Source organism: Tachysurus vachellii, chromosome 5 (assembly GCF_030014155.1).
Source record: "Tachysurus vachellii isolate PV-2020 chromosome 5, HZAU_Pvac_v1, whole genome shotgun sequence".
Lineage (NCBI taxonomy): Eukaryota > Metazoa > Chordata > Actinopteri > Siluriformes > Bagridae > Tachysurus > Tachysurus vachellii.
In genome coordinates this window covers 30,295,371-30,314,030 of record NC_083464.1, presented here as the reverse complement: position 1 = coordinate 30,314,030, position 18,660 = coordinate 30,295,371, and the positions used below count along the sequence as shown (strand labels likewise).

The window sequence follows — 18,660 nt, the reverse complement described above, 5'->3', positions numbered from 1 at the left end:
GCGTACTTCCCTGAAATCTCCCAGAGGTCATTTTATTTTTTGGCACATCTTTCAATCGTTCGTGTGCATTTAGTGCTGAAAGCAATTAGCGACCGACTGCATTAGAAGGCTGATAATGGTGTTCCTTTTAATGAACGCTCTGTCAAGGGGCTCGTAAATGGGTGCCTTTTTTTAGAAAACAAAATTTACCAGCTACTGAGACATTTCACTGAGAGAAACACTGATGTTTAAAGGACATCTATATAGGTGGCCAAACAGCGTTGTGGGTAAAACTGTTAACCAAAACGGGTTTAAAGGTGGGGTGTCCATTGTTTGAGAAATGCTTCAGAAAACTGCGTTGGGCCGCCAAACAAAACAAAAACAAAACTTACGTGTAGCCAATAAGCAGAAAGGGGTGTGTCTTGTCAATATGGGCTTCTCGATAGGTGAGTAACGTTGGTTTTGCTTTGTTACACAGAACTAATATATGCCTTTGTCCTTTACATGATTATACTTGTGTGTCATTTTTGCTTGTTTGTTTATCTGCAATCGTATTGTTCTTCCCTTCAGCTATGATAAAGACACATTTCTTTCCATTAGTTGCCTGAGTTGTGTATGTATGTATGTATGGGTGGAGCTATCAATACAGGGGTGGGACCCATTTGGGTTAGGGGCGTGTTTGTTTTGGTGATTTCAAATGTCAACATTGGCTTTCAAAACAACGGAGACCCCACCTTTAATACAAACCTCCAAGAATTTCATGAAAATCAAATGCTTGTTATACAGATTAACAAAAATTATAATGTTGGTGTGGTATCATAATCATACCTGAAGCTCAGGGGGTCCTCCCTCGTCTCGGATTAGCAGCAGATAGCTTTGTCCATCTACCACAATCTCCTTTTTAAACCTTCCTCCTGTAACACAAAGGAAAGATGCTAGTCAGAAATTTGTGCAGTCAGGAGTGTTTTGGTCGTCATACAATAAAGAAAAGCAAAACAAAACAAAAAACCTATAAAAGCACGGTGAGAAAGCTAGCAAGACAAACGGCGTGTTCGTAAAACAACTGACAATGCTTATAAATGACAGCTAACAGTACAGAGAGCTAGTTAGTTAAATCTTCTCAACCGGTGTAAAATCTAACTAGCATCTTTATTTTCTCTGGATAGTTTCGATGACTAACAGGCAATTGAGCGAACTAACAAGAACAATTTATGTTTTTTTGTTTTTTTTTACGTTTGTAATTGTAACATATTAGTTCACATGATGTACTGAAAGTCTAGAGCAGGGGTGTCAAACTCAGGCCCAGGTGTAAACTCAGGTGTAATTATATTTGCCCCGCGAGATCATATCTAATGTGCATTACAGCTGGCTAGCCGCATGCTCCGCTAATACTACAAATCCCAGAATGCCTTGCCACTGTATTGACTCGTTGGTCACGAACAGCAAGCGACCCTCATTCTCTGTTGACAGTCGTTAACAACCGTGCTACAGTCACATCGGGCAAGTTAACTCCACCCTCCACAAAAATGGCCAAACGAAAGATGGAAAATAGGAGCTTTCAAGACAGATGGGAGGCAGATTATCTGTTCACGACTATAAAGGACAGACTTGTTTGTCTTGTGTGCTAACGGAGCTAACGTGTCTGTAACCAAAGAATATAACATAAGAAGACGCTAGTCGAAAAGTTGGATTTTCATTGAATGAAATTATTATTTTTGGTTGTTTTGTTGTTGGTTTTGAAAAAGATCCACTTCAAAAAGGAACTTAAAATGATCCAGTGAGAGGCATCATTTATTTTATTTATTTATTTAAATAATTTAATTTCTTATGTGTTTATAATATCAAGCTCTGGTTGTTCCAAATCCTGTGTTCAAGCAAAACTAAAGTTTGTTTCCATATGAAAAAGGTTGAACATTACATATCAGTTGCAGTTCATTTTACAATAAATATTCAGTTTGGCCTGTGACTTTCTCTCAGTTTTATATTTTGGCCCCGCTGTGAATTTGAGTTTGACACCCCTGTTCTAGAGACTGTGAAAACACACTTATTATACAGAATGAAACAATTTCTTCAACCGTTGCTCCGTAAATATTTTTCCAAAAGAAAGCAAGATGGCAGATGGCAAACTGGACGCGATCATTTATTCACGAGCGCTTTCATCAGCCTTCATCCGTTTTTTTCCGGTTAACAATCTGCTACTTTTCCACCGAACCTGAAGGCATGTCTTCCTTTTTTTTAACCCCCTGAAAAAGTAAAAGCTAAATGAGCAGACTTCTGTGAATCCTACATGGACATGAAAATGAAAATTGAGGTGAGAGCCTCAATCAGGAGGCGCTGTGAAAGCACTGCAAGCTTTTAAATTACATTTGTGTCACTGTAAAGTTCTCTTCCTCTTCTCCAAGCTCAGGAGCAGCCTGAGATCCAAATAGAATGAACGCACTACGATGGAAAAATGTACTTTTTCAGAAGTTCTAGCAAAATATGGGGTCAGTTTAAATATCTCGTTAAACTAGACGAAGAGTGGAGGCTTGACCTCAAAGTACAATGCGCAGAGATGCTTTTCTGTTTAACGCAGTTGTAACGAATGAGTGATTAAAACGCACTGAAATCCTTCTACGCATCTTAGCTTGTGTGAGTCAGAAGGATCTGATCTGACACCGGACGCTGAAGCGCAGAGCGTCTTAATACCACCGGCACATAATTATCATGTAGCTGCGAAGGCAAATCCTGACATGTCAGAAAAAGGCAAGCCTGATCTCATTCACTCAGCCCTGCGTAATTAAAAAAAAAACAAAAAAAAACAAAACAGTAGAGGTTCCACAAAATTGGTGTTAATTTAGATGTAAATGTAAGCGATAACATAGTGGATCAAGCTAGACTTTTTTTTCCAGATTGTTTTAAATCCACCTTTTGCTCATGAAAACAGTTTAGACCTTGACACGACAAAACAGCAGCCCACATCCTCCTTCCTGACACTCTGTTTCTATAGCAACAGCAGCCGGCAAATTGTAACGCCTGCCGCTGCAGCAGCAGCAAAAAATCCGCAGGAACATCCGAACAACTGAGAGACGTTATGCTACAGCCGCTCGGTCGAAACGACCCGTTTCTGTCACCGCTGTAGAAGTCGTAAGGAAGAGTCCCGAATCCTCTGATTTGAGGGGGAAAAAAATCTTCGCATGATTAATATTATTAATCCTGATACATCCTAAAGCAACCTAAAACAAAAATTTCATAAAGCACTGCTAAACATTTCCATGAGTCAGTCCTGAATCATAAGTCATCTGGGTGTATACACACACACACTCTCTTCAGAGGTGAAAAAGGTAATAAAATGTGGCAAATCGCGGCAATTTGCAACTTTTACGGTTTATTTAGTAACAAAAACACATTTATACGGCTTATTATAGCTAATTTCTCTTAAATCTGATTGGTCAGAATGTATTGAATCATTTTCACTAACACTGTTTTCACCAACACATCATTTTCACTAAACACTTCAAAACCTTTCGCAAATCACACTAATACGTTATCATTTCTGTAGTAACGAGTTACATGTAAACGATTTGTTTGGCCAGCGCTAAGAGTAGTCTAAATTTAATACTTAATTAAACTGTTATTTAACAAAGAAAAATAAGTTTTCAACGTTTATGGAATTGAGTCCCCAGTGCCAGAGTACCTTTGTAAAGGTAATTGTTCACAAATAATGAGGTGATTGTTTATCGTATCCATTTTATTTAGTATCGGAAAAAAGATTTTTTTATAATGACAATTTTTTAAGCTACAGGTAATGTTTAAAAAACGTCTCATTTTTGTTTTTATTTCTTTCAATTCTGATGGTTCAGAAGGTACAGACTGATTTTCTAGAAGGTTGCAACAAAAATAATAAGCTACGATGTAACAAAGAAAAATTACTAATAGTTGTCGATAGTTGCGGATTTAAGCCTGTGGATTTAATTTATGGAATGAGTCCTCAGTGTCAGCACTTTGGAGAGATAATCATTCACATTTTTTTTTTCCCCCTTTTTGAGGTTTACCTGGCAGGATTGATTCTGATATTAAGCAAAATATTGCAAAGTGATGTTTTTGTGAAGTTTATTTTATTTATTATAAAGCGGCCAAAAAATGGGAACGTGAAAGTTGAGAAGAAAAAAGAAACTTTTTTCTGGTGAAAAAGTCAGGAAGACGTTTCAGGTTGAGGCAAGAAAAAGTCTGAAATGAATCACCATGTGGACGTCATCCCAAACCCCACGGGTGCTTTAACTATATCGCTTTACCACAGTCAGCGTTCTTTCAGGAGAAAAAAAAACAACATAATATTCTCACACACACACACACACACACACACACACACACACACACACACAGAGTGAAGCAGGGTCCCACAGCGGGTTGCACTGCCCCTGAAAACAAATCATGTACAGCAGTTCACTGCTCCAGTCATGTCCACTCACCCTCTGGAGACTCCTCCTGAACATATGTTCCTGTCAGGTACCGGTGCACAAGGGCAGACTTCCCGCTGGACAGGTTACCCACAATGCCCTGCAACGCAATACACAATATTTGTCAAAAAAAACAAACAAACAAAAAACAGTGCATTCAAATGAGACAATATTTTAGACACAGTAACATTGGAAAATAGGTAGAACATCATGAATAATCATCGTGGCTGAGAAACTGTTTAAAAAACAAACAAACTGTGTCATGTCTCGGATCAGTTTTTTTTTTTAATTTTTTTTTAACACATCCCCAGTGCCCCTTCACTCTCCCCCCTCAGATCAGCTCAGTCTCTTCAGAAAGAAAAAGATGGTGGGAACCTTCTTGAAGAAAAATCCATAACAGATTAATTTCTTGCTGAAGTGAATTAGTGACCAGTTTTAATGGACAAGTCAAGTGGATACAACTTTGTCACCAGTTAAGGCAATGCTTTGCTTTGCTTTGCTCTGTATGTAATGCTAACGATGCTAAGTAGCAAACAGTGAAGAGATTCCAGCCTAAAGATTTATGAGGGCTGATTAGAAAAGATAAGAAAAGATCAACAGAGACATAAAACTGTATGAAACTAAAATTTCCACAAGTTTACAGTGTTGTCAGTGGAAGTTTTCATGCGAATGTTCCAGTGAGAAAATGCAGCTAAGCTAAAATGCTAACACTGTCAGCTAGCCCCTGTATCAGCTGTTACAGACTTGTGATCATCTTGTTTTTAGCTCTGAAAGGGGACAGCAGACGGCAAGAGAAACGTCAGGATCGACTCCTGAGGTAATTTATCTCCTCAAAAAAAAAACCTCTCTCGGCTATATCTAAATAACACGACCACACGTAACCTAATCTTGATATCTCTTTTAATCAAACTAGTTTTAATATCTTTAATAAGATTTATTTTGACATATAAAAATAATAATGATAACGTGGCTACGGGAAAAAAAAAAAGTCAGTCTTTTTATAAGCACTCATTAACATCCCTTCAAAGCTCTGTGGCTCGTCGCTGTATCAAGGAGAGCACTTCTATAGCGCGATAAGATGCTAAAGTCCTTCACGACATTAATCTCTAAACATGATAAATCGGCGCCTCCTGAAGAGAGACGCTAATCTTAGAGCTAGCTTGCTGAAGCAGAATTTATTTAAGATGCTGGTTGTTTAGAGAGAGCTTTACAAATCCTTATTATTCTGCAGTGCCTAATGATGACAATACTAATCCCTATGAAGGCTCAACTTCAGCCAAACCTTAGTCTACGTTTATGGCATTTGGCAGACGCCCATATCCAGGGCAACTTACATTTATCTCAATTATACAGCTGAGCAATTGAGGGTTAAGGGAAGAGGATCCTTTACCTTGTATTGAAATGTGTGTTCATACGTACAGTATAGACACACACACCCAAACATGGCCTGACTGGTTTCGCTAACATGCTAATAATCTTTTAGTGGTACATACTGTAAGCGCCTAGTTTATTCATTATTTTCACGAGGTATGATCTCTCTCACTTTCTCAATCTCTATCTCTCTGTGTATGGCTCCTTCTAAAAAGCCTAAACACAAGATTTACAGCATTATTTTAAGAGAAAGAACAAAGAGAACACCGCTCCTCTTCTCTCCGGGCCGCAAGTGGGTGATTAATCCGAGTTTGAGCTTAATTAAGAGGAAGCGAAAGCTGCTCGGTTCTTAACGAGGCTTAAGGAGCTGCGATCCTTTATAGCGATCTCAGAACAAACGCGTTCCTGATTGGGTGAACCAAACATCAAGGCATCTCGGCATGGCTTCGTTGTTGTTAAGCATTTTTGCAAGGCTGGTCCTGATAAAGCAGATATGAATTTTGGATATGAATGAAGGTGTTTTATAATTTTAATTTCCGAAAAAGATAACAACAAGGCACAAGTCTAGTGTAAGAACATCTTTATAATAAGCACTGCAACCAGCCCACAGTCCCGTTTTTTTTTTTTTTTTTTTTTTTTTTTTTTAAATGGCTCAAAAAATTAGCTCACGTTTGTGCTGTGTTAGCTTGATGATCTGGAAACCATCGCTTTGTCTCAGCAGAGATGCCTCATGTATCACATGCATTGCATAAGAATCTAAAAATGAAACATTAATATACTACTAAACCATAAATATTGGCACCCCAGTTAAAGGGAAAACGAACACCCTAAGGCGTTCTGATTGAAATATTTTATAAAAGACAAAACAGCTAAATTCAAACCCTGACTGATTCGTGTGCGAGAGAAAAAGCTCGAAGCGCTCTAATGACTGACGAAGATGAACGGCTTTCAGCAACTGTCAACTGTGAAACCTGAAAGTGCCACTCAGCGTCAGCAGCACATCTGCCCTGCTGCTCCTCAGCGCCAGCCGCGCACTACGAGCGTCAGAGTTAAAGCTGCGTAATTTCATCTACAAATCCTTTTGTTCATCCTACATCCTACTAACCTACAAAGAATCGACTCATCACACCCTCGGAGATTCTCCAGAGCTTGACTCAGTTCATTTTTTCATACTTGTTAAGTGCAATCAGTTTTTTCTTCAACGGCAAACGGATGAGTCTCACAGATGAAATTCCTTTTCATCATCATCATCATCATCATCATCATCATCATCATCATCATCATCATATTTTAAATCATACCTGTGCATGAACTTACCACTTTGAGCTCTGGAACTGATCTACTCAATGTCCACTCCTGACTGTTCACGAAGGAATCTGTAGAAGAACAAAACAAAAAAAACAAACAAAATTAGTATTGCAATATAAAATTTTTTTAAGATGATTTAAAAATCATTAATACTATGACTTACTAATATCAAGCACAGTATCCCACTGATCGGTATGGAAACAATAAAAAGGCAGGAACATAAATAAATACCCTCAAACCTGAATGAATTATAAGCTATAAATAAATAAGTTTAGTTTGAATATAGTGTGATAAACATTATTTATATATTTATTTATAGCTGCTGTAATATTGATTTCGTACTGTGTTATTAAGTTGTCAATAGGCGTAACGTCGTCTAAAATAAAACGCAGAAGCTGTAGGGCGATGAGTCCAAACATGTCCAACCCTCACCCTCACTTTGCTATAGTCTCTCCGCAGCATTGCAGCTACTCTAAACTGAGCACAAATGCCTTTGTAAACTGATCCCAGTGTTTAGAGAAAACATCACTGTTCAGGTAGAGGGTTCAGACAGTGCGTCTCCGTAGAGCAGGTGGGAAAGCCACATGGCACACACACACACACACACACACCACACACACACACACACACTCACACGCAGAAGCTTTTCTACGACAGCAGCCTACACACAGCGCTTCACGGCACTCATAGTAATTGCCACCGGTTTGTTTTTCCTAATCTTCACTGTAATGTTATTTCCATTATGGCTCCTCTAGTGATGTGACAAGAGGCTGAATCAGCCACGACTGTCGCTCTGATTGCAGCCTACCCATGCTACTGAAGAGAGGTGCTTCATGATAAATGGATAAATACACGGTTTAAAAAAAAATAACATTCGGGATACGGGGGAAAAAAAAAAACACGAGTAGATTTGAGGGATATGGTAAAAACTTATCCCAAAGTATTCTAACAGCACATGATTAGGACAAAGCTAATACATCAAATGACAAAAGACATTGTTTTTATCACGTTAGCGCTACTCATACAAGCCTTACATATGTTCAGGAAATACTGGTATCAAAAGACTTTCTACTTTTCAGGTTGTTTAGAATTTATATGAGGACAAAAAAAGGATTCATATTTAATCCGCACTCTTTATTTCCATCACACAATGCTTTCCAAAGTTACAGCCTAAGTGGTTAATAGCCTCTTAGCTAGCATTGTTAACCTCAGGTAGGTGAAGCACCGTCTCAATTACAGTTCTTAGAATTGCGGCTAAGCATGATGACAATACAATATTAATGCCATAATAACAGTGACAATACACTTTTCTGTGTATCCTGACCCCATTTTCTAACATTTTTCTTTTAATGTTTTAATAATTATTTCAACCTGACTTCTTGTACTGAATTTTTCCGCTTATCTTTCTTCCTTTCGGTTATAGACTTTGTTCTTCTATGAAACACGCCGTTGGTAATTCTTATCCAAAGTGTCTGTGTACAGTATTATTAAACTGAACCCGGGGCTGTCGTATCATGAGCTGTTTTCTAGGTGATTAGCACATTCCAAAACACATGTTAGGGAAAACACAGCGCTCCGGGTTATCCGAGGTGAGTAGCGAAGTAAAGATGACTCAACACGTATCACATAACCAAACCCAAAAAATAATGGAAATTTAGACACCGTATTTTATATTATATTTAGCAGAAACGCCACTGCGTATTCATCTCCTTAATCAATCATTCAATCAGCCAATCATGTAGCAGGAGAGCTCTAAACAAACAAATACAGGCAAAGAACTTCAGCTAATGTTTACATGAAACGTCAGAATTTTGAAAAAAAAAAAAAATCACTCCGTGATCTCGGTGTCTTTGTCCGCGGCAAGGTTGTTGATATTTTCAGGAACTTCTAATCTGTTGGAATTTCCATGCACAACAATCTCTACAATTTATACAGAATGGGGTGAGGGGGGGGGGGGAAGGTGGGAAAAACCTTCTTGATAAGTAGGAAGAGAATAAACAGATTGGTCTGAGTAGACTGGAAGACTATAAATAACCACCGTGATGAGGAGCCGAGCTTCTGGAAGATGGTCACCACAGCAGAAGACCACATCAGGTTCAAGAGCCTACAGGAAACAGAACCTACAGTAGGCTTGGACTCTGACAACTTGGACTCCAAGCAGATTCCTGTACTTAGCAGACCTAAAGTACCTGATGATTCACAGAGGTTACTAAGTAACCAGTCTCGTCACATATACAAGTTAGCAGTCTTGAATTTTCTTCTACGAGTTACAGAGCTCTTTATCTTCTGACATTCTTGCTTGGTCTAGACATAAATATGGCTTGCCTTTGGTGCCAGATCAAATAATTCCAGGCTACCTTTAGCACACCTGGTTAATTATTAATCCCAAGCTGAATCTGAAGCAAAGTGCTAAATGGGAACTGAAAGAGGAAAACAAGCAGCATGTTGACGTGGATAAAACGTCACTGCCGTCTATCATCAACAGGAGTTTAGCTCCACCTTGGTATGTATTGTTCAGGGGGTTACATCACTGCAGGTTTAACAATGAGTCCATGCTGAATCAGGGCCATGTCATGATTCCACAAGCGCTTATCACACACACACACACACACACACACACACACACACACACACCCAGCTCAACCAAAGCTCACCCAAAGATTTCTGAATTTGAATAAATTACAAAAAACTTCAGAGAAACTGAACTTCAGATGACAGCCAAGCCTAAAGAGTAGAGTATCTGACATCGTGAAGAACAAAAGATGGAATTTACATTGGCAAATGGTACGTTACATCTTCACTTTTCTTCTCCAGTTCACCAAAATAAGTGAAAAAAAAAACAGCATTGGACGAACATAAACAGATCAGATGAGATCTAAGCGTTCTTCAAAACAAGATTTCCAGCACACAAAAATTAAGTTTTTTGTTGGTAATTCCCATGGTATACAGTATATATCCCATACAGTAGAGTTCTGCGTGTTTTCCACATTGATCTATTTAACCACGCCCACCACTACCTTCTCCTTTGCACTAGATAGCCACACCCACCATTTGCTTATCAGGCCACCACTAGCTTCTGCACTGTGCTAGATATCCATAGCCACTATTGAAGACTAGATTCAAGACGGGTTCAATAATAGGAGGTGGTGGGTTTAGAAACTTAAGAAGCCATTAGTCGAGAAGGTTAGAAGATGAAGCTCCAGATGTGGACTTGTGGATCCCAAACTTCAGTTACATCATCATTACTCTACGCATCGTTATTTCCTTTTAAATGAACTTAAAAGGAAATCAGAACTGAAATTAAACCAAGTAATCGAATGTTTTGTATTAGTGGGGAAAGTATTAGTCCTGAAGATGTTGCTTCAACACTGTAATCTCCAAGATGTCGCCTGTGTTCTTGCCTTGGGTTACGTATCAACAGTCACCCAGTGTTCTCTCTTTTGAACCGAGAAACTCTGCAGGAGTGACTCAGCTAGTATTATTCATGATGCCGCAGTCAACCGTAGGTCAAGGCAACTACGTATAAAATCGCTGTACTTTGTAAGCACTTTGCCACCGTTATTTTATTCGCAAGCTCAAGAGGCTTGCCTTATCCTGTATTTTTTTTTTTTTAACCCAGAAGGTGACGTTGGTAACCAGCAATGGCAAACATAAAGCATGGCTCATCTGTCAAGAGAAAGGTGGAGCACCAAAGATAGTGTTCTTACTTTGGGTGGTGCCTACTCTACACACTGGATATCTTGAGATGACTAAAAAAAAATAAAATAAAAGGGAACAATAGCCTAATGTTCAGGAGTCAATCGAAACAACATCAACCAAAGTGCAAAATGAGGCCAAAGTAAGGCATGACAAACCACAGACAGCGCCACCTTTAGTCTCACCCGGTCTAATGATACAATTTGGATGTCAATCTTTCAATGTGCTTTGAGAGGATTTACTGTAAGCTTTTGTTGTCTGAGATCACGTATGAAGCAAAATGGCTCAAAGCTAAAGAGAAGACCTTAAATCACTCACTCTCACTCTCACTCATTTTCTACCGCTTATCCGAACTACCTCGGGTCACAGAGAGCCTGTGCCTATCTCAGGCGTCATCGGGCATCAAGGCAGGATACACCCTGGACGGAGTGCCAACCCATCGCAGGGCACACACACACTCTCATTCACTCACACACTACGGACAATTTTCCAGAGATGCCAGTCAACCTACCATGCATGTCTTTGGACCGGGGGAGGAAACCGGAGTACTCGGAGGAAACCCCCGAGGCACGGGGAGAACATGCAAACTCCACATACACAAGGCGGAAGCGGGAATCGAACCCCCAACCCTGGAGGTGTGAGGGGAACGTGCTAACCACTAAGCCACCGTGCCCCCCCGACCTTAAATCATGTATAAATAAAGTAATAATAATGCTTTGACTCAATAAAACTTAAGGATGTGTACAGTATATCCCATGGAATCATCAACTAGCATAGTAATATCTTCAATACCTCCAATTATTCTTGTGCACTAACAGCCAGCAGGCACAATACAAATTATTTTTAAAACATGATGTAGGATAAATGTGGACACATTTTTTGTTCTTGTCTTATTGTTTGCCACCACTTTGCCAAGAAGCTACGTTTATTTATTTATTTATTTTTTTAAATATCTCAGCTGCGTTAGAAATGGGCAGAAAATATGACTGGCTGTATCATCAGCAATGCTGCTGCATTTCAAGATTACTTTAGTCTGGAGCCTCTCCAGACACTTCTATTCGTTCTGCTTACAAGCAGATAATCCTGTGGTGAAATATAGAAAAGTACAAATCCATGTATAATCTGCAGTTTTGATCTTCTTTCTTTTTCCCTAGATTTGTTAGGAAACTGGCACATCGTCAACTGCATAAATCTGTCTAACGGGGAAAAAAAATAAAAATTGATGAAACCCATTAACGTGTAGCTTAGAGATGTATTCAGTCAGCTTAAATTCAGTGAGCAGGAAACAGTGATTTTTGACTAGAAGAAATCTCAAGCAAAACACAAATCTTTGTACTTTATTACCACAAACCTCTGGTCTGGAGACTATCAGTGAAAGATTTAATGGCCATAAAGCAGACATACATTATTAAAGACTTTCAATGCAAGAAATAGTAGTGCAGTGTTTCGAAGAGTTATGAAATACTGCAAAACCCTTGTACTGTTATCTTAAATGCAGTGAGTAAAGATGAGCCTTGAAGTCTTATAAGAAATGATTACATAACCATGCATCATTCCAGCGATCATGTAGGTCGTATACGGAGTCCCTCAGCCACATTGCTGAATAAGAAAATGAATATCTGTGGGGGTGTGGTGTTATGGGAAAATAATCAACGAACGTCCGTCAAAAACACTCACTTGCTCATTTTCTACCGCTTATCCGAACTACCTCGGGTCACGGGGAGCCTGTGCCTATCTCAGGCGTCATCGGGCATCAAGGCGGGATACACCCTGGACGGAGTGCCAACCCATCGCAGGGCACACACACACTCTCATTCACTCACACACTACGGACAATTTTCCAGAGATGCCAATCAACCTACCATGCATGTCTTTGGACCGGGGGAGGAAACCGGAGTACCCGGAGGAAACCCCTGAGGCACGCGGAGAACATGCAAACTCCACACACACAAGGCGGAGGCGGGAATCGAACCCCCAACCCTGGAGGTATGATGCGAACGTGTTAACCACTAAGCCACCGTGTCCCCTACTCTAGATACAGCAACATATTATTATATTAGCTTATGAGTGAATTAATATACACCTTGCAGCCAGAACAACTGTCAGAGCTGCTGTTATAGAAGATGATTCAACACCTTCCAACCAATCAGAATCGAGAATATCGTATCCTGGATTATGAAGATGTTCAGACTCTCAGTCATTGGTAGACTCCTCCCAACAACTCTGGTGTTTTTTTTGTTCCCCAGACAAAAAACTTAAGGCCTCTGCACTTCGGCCAGAGACTTCTCCAAATCCATTATCAGGCTTCTCGTCAATCAGCAGGCAGGTCAGGACAGGCGCATGAGGCCCAGCCTTTAAAGTGAACACACCTTAGCTTAGCGCTGATTGCCTGCTTGGTACATTCTCAAGCCAGGGCAAAATCTCAGGAGTTACAGAAGGACTATCTCTATAGTGATGGCAGGCAAAATAAAATCACAAAGCAGGAGTAGTGGCTTGACTGTGCTACATCATAAATACTAGGACGGAACGGGATTCTGGCTAAAGGAAAAAAATAATGCAGTAAAAAGATGATCATTTTGTGATAAACAGCATTTCTGTGGAGTTTGAAACACAACCGGTTAAACAAGACTCAAGGATCTCAGTAATGTTTACACACTTATCTTATATTGCTGCACTGATTCAACACGCCTTTTCTAGCTGAGGCGGAGTATCGATATAAACGTAGTGTATTTTTAGGAGGGAGAATATGTTTTTTTTTTGCATGTGTATTTTGGAACGTATTCACGACAACGTGACTCATGTTGATAACATACAGTACACGATTCACGGCCTGCTGCCTATAACACACCAAACACCTTCTACAGTACATGGGATGAAAATATAGCCGTTTTCACAAAGATGCAAAAACACCTCATTTAGCCTGGAATGCAGCCCTGCTTTTATCCAAATCATATTTAAAACTGATCAAGTTCACATTAATGCTCATAAATAGCAATTTTGTGTTTGGTTTTACTGTAAAGTAGGTTATCGTGCAAACGTTGTCTTAAAGCTAACAAAGCTTAAAAATTAAAGTAATCTCATCTTTGTTAGAAGATTTTCAGAGGTTTCTAAATACAAAAATCACATGATGGATCAGTTTGTATAAACATATTGTAATGAATCGTAACTAGGGCTTTGGGAATAAGGCAGATTTCTGTACTAACCATAGAAAAGAAGGAACTGATTGAAGGTTAAGACCTACAAACACCTTTCTTCAATACATCTCTCTCATGACTTATTCAGTCTTCTTTTGTCTATCCATTTATCAGCTAATCCTGATGCCGATCCATTCTCTATGTGCTATTCCTTACTCAGCAATGAATTTATGCATTTTTTATCCTCGTTAGATTTCTACATAATTTCAGTTTTGGTTAAATCGCGATGCAAACCCACTTAGAGAAATCTTTTCTACTTCCAGTAGTGAATAATACATCTAACCCCTCAAGCCAAACAATATGGCTTACTTAATTTCCCCTGAATATTTCAGGCTTATTCAATATTATAAGGGATTTTGCTCTTCAAGGATGTGGAACCGAGTGGGTTGGATGGCTGCAGAGCTTTCACACACACACACACAACTTACCTCGACCTTTGCTGAAATCAATGCCCTTTAGTGTCTCTATGGTAACTGGCTGTGGGTTTTTATTCCAGGCTGGGGGATCACTGCCAGGTAGTTGGCTTTCAGCACAGGTCTCAGATTTGTTGCCTTTTCTCTTGAAGCGTCTAGTGAAGAGTTGCCAAAAATTCGGCTCTAAAGACGTCGGTTTGGGGGGCTTGGTGAGTTTAGGTGGGGCTAAGGGGACCTCGATAACCGAGACTTTCCCTCTGGTTTGGAACTCAATTAACTTCTTGCCTCTCTGGTCCTCATTGTCTCCTTCATAAGCAGGAGACAATGTCCTGCCAGTCAGATAAGAGAATGGCTGGTTGGACCGGGTCACATCTTCTTTCGCACTTGCTGTCCATGTTCTTTCTCGTACAGAATTGTGCTCTGTTTGATTACAATTCCGCTTGAGTCTAAGGCTTAGGCTCCTTCGTAAAGAGCTAAACCGTTTCTTTGGCTTCTCTGGTTTGCTGCTTGTCTGTCCTGGCATGGAAGTCAACTCTTTATCCTGAGCCGGTCGGCCAAAGAGCCTCCATCGAAAACCAGAGCGTGGCAGGCTTGCGGCATCACTGGAAGTGCGATTAGCCAGTTCATCTTGTGATTTACTAAAGTTCTCCTTAAGTTCTAAAACGGTCATGCTGACAGGCCGAGGTCTTCCAGTTGTTTGTAGGGGTCGGCGCTGTAGGACCTCCTGTTGCGGGTATGGGGGTAACCGAAAAGACGGAGGCATGTCTTGCTTGAGGCCATCAATTGCTCTCCTACATCTATGCTGTTGAAGCTGGTCACGTTTACCCGTTTTAGCTGAGGAGGAATTAGTTACTAGCACACTGCTTGACTGAGAGGCAGACAGCATGCACACACTGTGAGGTCTCTGTGACCTATGTTCATGACCCACTGTCGTAATTCGTTGTTTCTGAGGTTCATCCAAGGAGCCATACATGCTCACAGTTTTCCTGCTGTTGCCAACGTGTCGCACCCCAAGGGTAGACCTTCGCAGGTCCACCACAGGGCATTCTGCTGCAGCCTCTTCATTACAGTACTCCTTCTCAGGTATGCAGCCCACAGAAGATGCAGCGTTAAGGTTCTTAATCCATGGTGTTCCCTTGATTAAGGCTGAATCAAAATCTGCTATACAGAACCTAAGCTTAGAACAGTCCTGCAGAAGTGCAGGAAACCGGTCTGTCCTCATTCCTGGCTCTTCCAACCTCCTCCCACTTTTTCCCAGCCCGCCCGTGCCGCTCAGGTGACACCACCTGCTGAGTCCCAACTCGGCTGTCCTCCTCCTCTGCCGCAGGCTGCGTCTCTGTTCCTCCCTCTTCTGCTTCTCCTGCTTTCCGTCTACAAGCTTTGCCTCTCCTCTCTCGCTCGGCCTATCGTATTTTGCCACCCTACTCTCCGCCTCCAAAAGTCCCATTCAAAAAAGACAAGACAAGGTAAACAATTTTTCCTGCTTGAAACGTCTTAATTCTCATGGAATCAACTCTGTATCTGACTGCTTGGGGTCTAACAGACGGTAACGTCTGCACGGCTCTACAAGTTCAGTCTCGCAATACCTTTCTCTCTTGCTCGAACACAAATCTGTCCATGGCTGCTCAGAGACTTTCACCTCTAGGCCACATTCCAAACACAGCCATAATCCCTCACATCTGACACGTGAGAAAAGGACACAAAAAGGGGGGCATTCGAACAAGCTTCAGCATGAAATCACCAACACCTCCAACAAATCACTAAATGCTACTGATATAAATACATTGCAGATCCTAAAAACAAGCTAATTGGAAGGGTGGGGTTATAAATATCTCGGACAAGAAACTTAATGCTATTAGTAAAATGTAAAAAGCTGCACCTTCTTCTATTAGGTGTTCAGGCACCGGGAGCAAAAAAAAACCACATTCCTTCATTTTCAAGCTCATGACATGAAGACAATGCTGAACTCTGAGAAGCTTCTTGAGAACCACGTGACCGCTTTTAAAGAAGAAATGACATACTCTCAACCGCAAGTGATTTCAGAGATCGTAAACCTTTCTGAACAGCGTAGAATAAAATATACGGATAGGCAATAAAGCAACGACCCGTGGTTAACTCCACCTCCCATCCAACACTACAATTACGTGCTCACATCCATTATAAAAGGTATGGGGGAAAAAATACTGACTTCTTTTCCCAGGATTGCAATAGAAAGAAATGAACATTCTGGACAATTTTAGGCTGTGTAGGTGATTTGTAATGACAAGACCACCTGTGTGCCGTCAAGGTGGGCCGGATGAGTGACTGTTTTGGGATCAAGACAGAGATGTCTTGATGTATGGGAACTAAGTGAGAACAACTTTGTAGAAAGTGAATATAAAAATTAGAACTATAATAACCAATGTATCATACAAGAATTTTGAGATACAATTCCATTTTACGTAAAACATCAGATTTATGGGATCATAGCGGAGAACCTTCAAGCTTATTACCATCACTAACAGCAATTATGTTCAGCCGACTTGTTATATAAATCCAACCAATCAGACACCGGTATCTTTTCTCTATATACCAGAATCAAGTTGATTTCCAAAGCAGTTGAGAACAGCACCCTCAAGTGGTTTATAAGAGTACTGTTCCTAGCCATTTCCAAACTTTACGTTGTTTGGAACAGAAAGCCAAAAACAAGCAAGACAAATGATGACATCGTGCAACCAAAGATATCGAGACACATAGTACATTCAAAAACTAATGTCATTACGGTGCCAACCAGAAGTGATGACAAGCTGGCAGAGGAAAAGCGAAGACGAGACTGGCTCAAAGATCCCCACAATCTGTGGCGTAATCCATCTTACTCCAGTATGACAGAATGTCCACCATCTGACAGGCTTGAAGCTAGGAACTAATCATAATCAACCAATTCTCCACATTACCTTTATGTCCTATACGGAGACTGGTGAATAAACACAAAGCATACCTTCAGCTCATTAAGATTATTATCATACCACAATTATATGGATCTTAATGTTCAGGCACAAAAGACTTTGGCCTTCATGCCCACACAGTGAACATGCTTGAATGCTTGTTGCTTTTCATATCTTTAACATTAAACCATTACCGTAAGACCAAGGTGTCAAACATGTCTGGACAGGTCCTGCTTAATGTACACTGAAAAAACTGAAGCTTAAGCTGCTACTAAACATGCAGAGTTTACTTGTTTCATCTGAACATGTTTCATCTGTCATAGATGTGGTCATGATAAATTGTTTACAACAGCAACACTGACCAGATTGTTGTTTTACAGTATATTCTTGTGCTCGTTCGAAAAATGTTACTGAGACTTGTATGGCAGATGGTCCATATAAACGGTTTAAGGAATTCAGGGTGTAGCATTTGGACTGATGCATCAATGTAAAAGGACAACAATCATAAATCGATTATTATTGTAAATGCACTTATAACTGATGAGTGAATGTTATTCATATTCATATACCTCAGATACTGAACTAACCTTTGTACAAACCAGTGATCCTTAAATATTGAAGTGTTGCCTTAAGGATTGAGATCTTATATCGTTAGGAAGCCTGAGGTTTACACACCAAGTCAATCATTTAGGTTTTTTGTAAAGAAATGTTTATTTTGCATTCTCCAGTCTCCAGTGTCATAGACCAACCACAAGGCTCACATTCTAGTCTTTCAGGACCAAGATCAAGCCTCTAGACAGATTTGTCCTATTCTCATCTCAGGACTCTTATTCACGATCTGCTCATGCTAAACAATGCACTTAAACAATGGTTTGTCTCTATTTCTGTATGTTTATTTATTATCCCAGTTTCTGATGTCACCAAGAAGACGAAGGGTTTGAACTTTTGAACCCACTAAATAATCCTGCACCAACAAGCTCATTGAATGATGATTACCTGTGTCTATGAATCCAGGATTGCACTCGTATTTCAGTGTGTTTTCACTGGGAATCAGACGACGTTCCTCGTTGTACGGTGTGTCCTTGGGTTGCCGTCGACTGCCGAAACAATGCATCGTGACCTCACTATTCTCCTGCAGGTGTGAGTGAAAACGCCATCAATCCTACTAAGCGCATCCTTAACAGCTTGTGGACCTATGCCAAGTTCCAGCTGAACGAATCCACAGGTGGCCCATTTCCCCAGAGACCAAGTGACTTCAAGATGAAGACAAGCACATCTATCAGCACAAGCGGAAGAGTGGGAGGGATGAAGACAACAACAACAACCATTCAGGTGC

The 18,660-nt window shown here is 40.3% G+C and overlaps 1 protein-coding gene across 3 annotated transcripts in view; it reads right to left on the bottom strand.

Moving 5' to 3' along the window:
• Nucleotides 1–18,660, bottom strand: part of agap3 (ArfGAP with GTPase domain, ankyrin repeat and PH domain 3) — a 131,641-nt gene that overhangs the window by 65,009 nt on the left and 47,972 nt on the right. Inside the window, exons 1-4 of one of the 3 annotated variants that reach the window (XM_060871069.1) lie at nucleotides 18,321–18,660; nucleotides 7,107–7,165; nucleotides 4,431–4,518; nucleotides 808–893 (exon numbers count right to left, since the gene is read on the bottom strand). The exon at nucleotides 18,321–18,660 is cut by the window's right edge and continues 58 nt beyond it. In XM_060871069.1, the coding sequence (XP_060727052.1) occupies nucleotides 808–893; nucleotides 4,431–4,518; nucleotides 7,107–7,165; nucleotides 18,321–18,438 (351 nt within the window). In that variant the 5' untranslated portion in view covers nucleotides 18,439–18,660. Of the gene's footprint in view, nucleotides 1–807; nucleotides 894–4,430; nucleotides 4,519–7,106; nucleotides 7,166–14,415; nucleotides 16,081–18,320 lie in introns of those variants that run through there. The other 2 variants (XM_060871067.1, XM_060871068.1) reach the window with 2 other exon arrangements.